At 47.9% G+C, this 6,935-nt stretch overlaps 1 protein-coding gene across 1 annotated transcript in view; it reads left to right on the top strand.

Moving 5' to 3' along the window:
• The first annotated feature begins 191 nt into the window (after nt 1-191).
• LEPREL1 (leprecan-like 1) overlaps nt 192-6,935 on the top strand; it is a 15,495-nt gene continuing 8,751 nt past the window's right edge. The window contains exons 1-4 of the mRNA XM_010086431.1: nt 192-335; nt 1,620-1,809; nt 4,542-4,673; nt 5,704-5,846. Of these exons, the coding sequence (XP_010084733.1) occupies nt 234-335; nt 1,620-1,809; nt 4,542-4,673; nt 5,704-5,846 (567 nt within the window). The 5' untranslated portion in view covers nt 192-233. The remainder of the gene's footprint in view (nt 336-1,619; nt 1,810-4,541; nt 4,674-5,703; nt 5,847-6,935) is intronic.

Here is a 6,935-nt window from a genome sequence, read left to right as displayed (position 1 = left end):
CCGATTTCCCTTGCAAACGAGGGCTTTCTTCTCATTTCAGCTGTTTTCTTTAGCCTCTGCGGTCAGGTTTTCCTTGGTTATCTCATCATTGCCAAGTCCAGTGATGTCAAAAGGATGTCAGAGGTGTAGACTGCTGTGTTCACTGTTCTGCATCACCTACTCACTTGGTCTTTCTTGGCTTGTTACAGCTGAACAAGCTGGAGGAGGCAGCGAATGCAGCTCACACCTTCTTCATGGCAAACCCCGAGCACATGGAGATACAGCAGGACATCGAGAACTACAAGAGCACGGCGGGGAAGGTCAGCTTGGTTGACTGGGAGGCCAAGCAGCACATGGTGAGTTTGAGCTAGAGAGGTGCCTGGGTGAAGTGTCAGGCAGTCTGGAGAGAAGAGATTTGGGAGGCCAAGAGAGCATCATCTGTGAATGGGGAGATTCTTGCCAAGGTCTGTATTACAATACAGCAAAACAAACTCTGAGCGCTCTCCTGAAAGGCGAGCCAGCCCCTGCTTTTTCAAGGCACTCTCTGCTCTTTGTTTGCTGGCTACGTCCCCAACCTGGTCCCTTCTTCAGGGAACTCTGGGGTCATCCTTGGCTGTGAACATGCACCAGCAGGCAGGTTTGATGGATGCCTCCATGGGCGCTGACGGGCAGATCTTGGCGGATGTGTGTTTCTTTGGAGCTGGGTTCTCCCACCTGGGCAGCAGGGTACGTGCACACGACTGGCTGTGCTGGTGAGGGTGCAGAGTGGTAGGCAGGACAGTGACAGCTTCCACCTCCCCAAAGCAAATGCCCAGCACAGACGCCAGGGCCATCCCTAACTTTCTGTTTTCACAAGATGCAAAGAAGCAAGAGTGGCCATTTGGTGTAATTAATGGAGATCCTCATTAGGGGCCATTCTAAGACAAATCTGCCTGGGTTAAGAGCAGTCTCTTCCCTTGGCATTTGGTGTAGTTGATGGCTAGGAGGGTAAAAAAAAAAAAAAAAAAAAAAAAAGTTTTTTCACATAATGCATAATCCTGCAAAGGCACTGAGGATTCCCCAAGGATGGAGGAGTTCAGAAGAGCATTTAGGCAGGTTTATGAGGTTCCACTGGTCCAAAAATCCATTGATGGCTTAAACATGGTTTGGTAGAATTGCTTACATCTGGTAGGTACCTGGGGAGATGACAGAATCACAGAATGGTTTGTGTTGGAAGGGACCTTAGAGATCATCCAGTGCCACCCCCTGCCATGGGCAGGGACACCTCCCACCAGCCCAGGTTGCTCAAAGCCTCATCCAGCCTGGCCTTGAACCCCTCCAGGGATGGGGCATCCACAGCTTCTCTGGGCAACCTGGGCCACTGCCTCACCACCCTCACAGTGAAAAATTTCTTTCTAATATTTGGTCTATATCTACCCTCTTCCAGTTTAAATCCATTACCCCTTGTCCTGTCACTGCATGCCCTAGTAAAAAGTCCCTCCCCAGCTTTCCTGTAGCCCCCTTCAGATGCTGAAGATCCTTCAGTCCCTGCCCACTTGTACCTTGTTTTGAGAAGCGCCTGCAGTTGGCAAGGACGGGATGCTGTGGTCCGAGCAGCATAGCCCGCTCATGGTCTTGTCTTCTGGCTCCCTACTTTGCAGGAGGACTACAGTGCCGGAGTGAGGCACTATGACAAGGAGGAGTACGAGCTGGCCATTGACTTCTTGGAACGCGCATTGAAAGGGTACTACTCCGAGGATGAAGATTGCCAGATCATGTGCGAGGGGCCACAGAGGTTTGAGGAGCACGAGTACCTGGAATATAAGGCTGACCTCTACGAAGCTATTGCAGGTGAGATCTTTTTGGTCTTTAGGATTCCCAACCTTGGCCCTGCAATTTTTTTATTGAGCTTGGGCTGGATTTGGTGAAGTGGCTTCCCTTCCATCACTGCTGCTGGGGGGTAACACTGCAGGAGGCACTTGCAAATCCAGAAGACAGGGAACTAGAGCATCTCATTTTGGTCCTGAGTTGAAGCTGGACTAGAAGAATTGAATTTCCAGATGCATGGAGCATTTGCAGCTTTTCGTAAGAGCTGGAAGTACAGGTGCTTTGACGTAAATCGCCTCTGTTTCCCCCGTACACAGTCTCCCATACCTCACTGGAACCGAGACGTTGCTGGCCCCTGTTTGTATTTTCTCTGTTTTTCAGTGCATCTGAAGAGAGCAGCAGAGTCCTCTTGGCTGTGCTCCAGATTGGCCAGGAAAGTTGCCAGAAAGGCTCAGAACATAGATTTCCTCCCCATCCAAAGGGATGGATTTGTCATTAGTGGAGGCCCACTTAATTATGATCTTGACTGAAATCTCTGGAGAGAATGGAGCATTGCTGTGTAATCTTCAGATTTGCATGTGTGGCTCTGAGCCAGAGGGAATTAAAACGGTTCATTCTCAGTAGAAATGAGATTACATTTAATTAGTCCAAAGGGAAAGAAGAGCAATAAATTAAGGTCTGTTTGGTGACAGAAATCTTCTTTATCTGCTCATGGTCTTGGAGTTGCATCAAGCTCTGGAGTTTTGCCTCTCATGTGGAAAATACTTCACTCAGATGCAGATTTTTTTTTTTTTTGATTTTGCATAATTCTGTTTGTGTCGAGACAGGAAATCTAATAGAAATGACCAAGATGAGAAACCACCAACATACCGGCTAGGAAGCTGCCTTTGTTGGGTTTATTTACCCATGCAAAACATGTGAGAAGTGTTGTAAGGGCTGACTCGGTACCAGTGGAACTGTCAGCTGATTGTCTCTTCTTTAAAGCCATGGCCAGCACCCCAAGGGCCATATCAACCCCTCCGAGAGAGCAGCCTTCAGTGGCAAAGAAAACCCGCCTCCCTTCTCACTGGAAGCTGCTGCTTATCCAACAGGTTTTGGTCTCTGTTAAACAGTTTCTGTGCCGTGCAAGCGCAGCCCCAGCGAGCAGAGAAGATGTTTCTGTGCTGGCCCATGCGGAGCGCAGACGTGGTCGTGGGGTGGTGGTTCCTCAACCCAGCACGTCACCTCGGAGTGAGAACAAGATGGTCTCTGCAAGCGCTGTGGCTTGGCTTGGCCACGTATGCCTGGGAAAAACAACTCCAAACCCCAGGGCTGCTCAGGCACCCAAAGAAACAGGGGAGGGAGGGCACATGGAGGGAAATAGGATACGTAACGCAACCGCTTTGCTGTAGGGAACTGAGTGGTTGCTTACAGGACAGCACAGCGCAGAGTTTACCCCTGCGTCCAGGGCACTCAGCCCCAGATGTTTCAGCAGGGAGTGGGAACTAATACGCCAAGAAAAGAGAGTCTTGGTTTCTTCAAAACTCATTTCTTTTCAATCCCAAGCTGATTTGCTCTGCTGCTGCGTGGGGTTGAAGCGTTCTCATCTCTCCACCCCGGGGACAGATGCATTTCAGTGGTTCCAGTCTATACAGCCTGTTCCTAGAGCACCTGGACAGTACCAAGAAAAAACTTCTCAGTGATGGATTATTCCAGGTCTAGGATGTTTAAATAGTTTTAAATTACAACAAAATTATTTATGTCCTTTTCCTTCTTGCTTTCCTTAATGTAATTCCCTGGATGTGAATAGTAAATCAGATAACTACTCAGACTACCTGCCCAAAGCAAACGGGGACTGGTTTGAGTTTCCACTTGATTTCATTGCGAATTCCTCAGGCTGTTTCTTGGCAGTTCAGAGAAATGCTTTGGTAGCTGAGCACATGGGTTGTTTTGGGTGTTGTTTTTTTTTTTTCCAAGCCTGTGTTTGTTTCTTAAGGTTTTTAATGGTGTACAGAGACAGAGCGAGTGAAATAGATTTGTAAGTACATTGCAGCAGAGGCTCCAAACGGGAATCAGATGTCAGCATTGGCTTCAAAATTGTATAGATGATAGAACGCCTGTATTGTGGACTCCCACCAATTAAGAAACCTTGGTAATGGCAGATGTTTACCATGTGCTTTAATTTCCCTGGGAGAGAAGCAGCAAACACAGGGATTTTGCTGCCAGTATTTGCACATTAGACCCTTCAGCTCAGCCCTGCTGGAGAAGCTGCCCTGACCCCTCTTAGCAAAACCTCCCCATGCCCTTGGGAGGTTTCTTGCTGCAGAAAGGAAAGGATTAAAGATGAGCTGAAGGAAAGAAGCGTGGAGATGGCTTTCATGTGGCCACCCTGTCTTCACATCTCCGCTTGCTTTGTGGGTGTCGTTGCCTTTGGTTTGGCTCTTGGGGTTGAAGAGCGACCTGCCACCTGCACGTCCTGCACCCATCCGCCTTTCCTGGGCAGAAGCAGCAGCTCCCAGCCCACAAAAGAGATGCTCAAGCTCCCTCTAGAGTTGACAGAAGGAGAAAGGCATTTCTCAAGAGGGGCAAAAAATGTGACTGCAGCTCTCGGTTGGCTTTGGGAAGGAGCCTGAGCTCTTTCTCCAGGTGGGCACTCCTGCTGGACCAGAGCATCGTGAGTTGCATGTCCTTCCGTTGGGGAGCTTTAACCTCTGTCTGTCCTTGTCTTAGCACCGTCACCATCCTTAGTCCAGACCGTTTTCTCCCTCTTTTGGCAGATCACTACATGCAAGTCCTGGCCTGCAAACATGACTGCGTCCGAGAGCTTGCCACGCGTTCGGGCCGTATCTCACCCATTGAAAATTTCCTTCCCCTCCATTACGACTACTTGCAGTTCGCCTATTACAGAGGTAAAGGCTGTCTTGCTGGTCCTCATAGTGCTTGCTGATTTTTGTAAAATTTGGACAAGTTTGGATTATTTCCTATGGAAATCAGGATATTTCCCCATGATGTCTGCGCTACAGTGGTGCAGTGGCATGGTCTGAAGGAGTCAGGAAGCAAAGGACATTGGAGATTGTCTCTTCAAAAGTCAAGCTGACTGAAACACAATTAAGTATTTTTGTAAAAGTGTGTTAAATCATCAGCCAGGTTTTAAAAGCCCAACCTTTAGCTTAAACATTGTTATTCTTTAATAAATCATGCTTTTTTAGGGTCCTTTCATTTGCCTGTTGATACTAAAGTTCTGAGGATTTATATCTTTCATATTTGCTGAAACTAATTTATACGTTTTCTAAGATAATATATAAAAATTTAGCTCAAGTTTATCCCAAGATGCCAATTTTTGCTAATTACCAAATATTTGAAGATTCGCAGTAAAGTTGCAGGAGTTGGCAATATTAAAAAGTATCGAGAGTTGGCAGTGCTATAAAATACTGCCAGTTGTGTCCTGGATGGTATTTTGTTAGATTCTGTTACATAAAAGAAATTCTAGGCAGAATTCTGCTATCTCAGCCTTCTGCTAAGAGCTCTTTCCTGAAAAGGGCAGAATGTGTGAGTCCAAATTGCTGCTCAAACCTGAAGCTTCTTCATGCATCGATGCAATGGGAAGAAAGCTGGAGGAGTCAGCAGCGTTTCAAGAATGGTGTACAGGCTTCTGAATTTTTTTGCCCAATTAGAGGTTTAATGTGGTGGGTAAACCCCCCCAGAGCCCTGAGAGATGCTGCACAGAAGAAAGGCAGTTTGCTGCCGGACAGCACCCCCATCCTGCCCATGCAGCTGGATCCAATTTGGATACCACCCAACCTGTGCCTCAGTTTCCCTGAAATGGAGTGATTAAGACAAAGTGTCATTGAAAGAGCCTTGTTAAGTGCTGGGCTCACCCTTCAGCTGATGGAGAGCTCAGGCTGTGCCCCCCCCGACAACTATTGTGTTGCCTCCCAGTTGGTGACTACGTGAAAGCCCTGGAGTGTGCCAAGTCCTACCTCCTCTTCCACCCGGACGATGAGGATGTCTTGGAGAACGCCGGTTATTACGAGGGCCTCTTGGAAGGTACTGTGGATCCAGACACCATCAAACCCAGAAAGGTGAGAGTGGGTGGCACCTAAGAGCCCTTGGTGGGAGGCTTTAACAAAAGCATCAGTTGGAAATAAAAGCGTCTTGGCAGCTTTCCCGCAGTGGGACCGTGTTGAAAACAGCTGTGGAGATGCTGGACTAGCTGGTGATGGTGACTGTCAGGGTGCAAGTCCAGAGTCACTGGTCTGGGGGAGAAGCTGGAGGGCAGGATCTTCTTCAAATGGGGATGTCAGCTTAGCAAAGCCCAAGCAAGGGCAGGGAGGACGATGACCAAGTGCCTCAACAATGCAAACCCTCCTCTCGTTCAGTGCTCTGGAGGAGATGCGGAGGAGGAATGCAATGGGCAGAGGTCAACCTCTGTTAAGAGAGGGCTGAGAACTATTTTCCCAAGGGGAAGTTGGGATGTCAGCTTTATGCTGGAGTCACTAAGCTTAGAGTTCAGCGCTCAGCCTGTTCTGCAGGGGGTAGCTTTGCTATCCCAGGGTTAGGCTGGGATCAAACAACCAAACAGTGTGTGGTCAGTCACCCAGTAGGACAGGCTTCCTCCCCGGTCTGGGCAGCCTTTATCTGCAGCCCTGGGGCTGCCTTTCTCACGATGCAGAAGAGGAGAAGTTCCTCCCGTCCCATCACAGCCCTGCTGAGGCTCATTCCCATTGCGACATAAGCAAAGGGTAGGCAGGAACTGGATTTTCCATTCCCTTGGGAATTTCTCGATTTCCAGGAACATCAAGGTGAATTTGGTAAAACACTGAAAAAGAAAAGGGAAATGATAAAAAAAAGGAAACAAGAGCAATTGTCATTTCTCCTTGCAAAGTGAATCTAGGAAAAAAAACCTAAGTTGACAAAAACATTTCATTGTTTCCAGTGTTTTAAAGTTCTAAAGTAAAAAAAAATAAAAAAAATTGATTTTTGCTTTTGCAAGGTAATTTTCTAGGAGAAAGCTCAGGTTTTTGTTTACAAATTTTTCATTTAAAAAAAAGCCCTCTGGTGGATGGTTTCCAGCTGGCTGTGCTTTGTGCTCCCTGTCCAAGCACCCTGAGTGCATCCCAGGCTGCGATGCTGCAGCCCACCCACCGATGGGGACCCCAGGCACAGCCCAG

The sequence above is a fragment of the Pterocles gutturalis genome, unplaced genomic scaffold, assembly GCF_000699245.1.
Source record: "Pterocles gutturalis isolate BGI_N339 unplaced genomic scaffold, ASM69924v1 scaffold3646, whole genome shotgun sequence".
Classification (NCBI taxonomy): domain Eukaryota; kingdom Metazoa; phylum Chordata; class Aves; order Pterocliformes; family Pteroclidae; genus Pterocles; species Pterocles gutturalis.
This window is presented reverse-complemented; position numbering and strand designations above follow the sequence as displayed.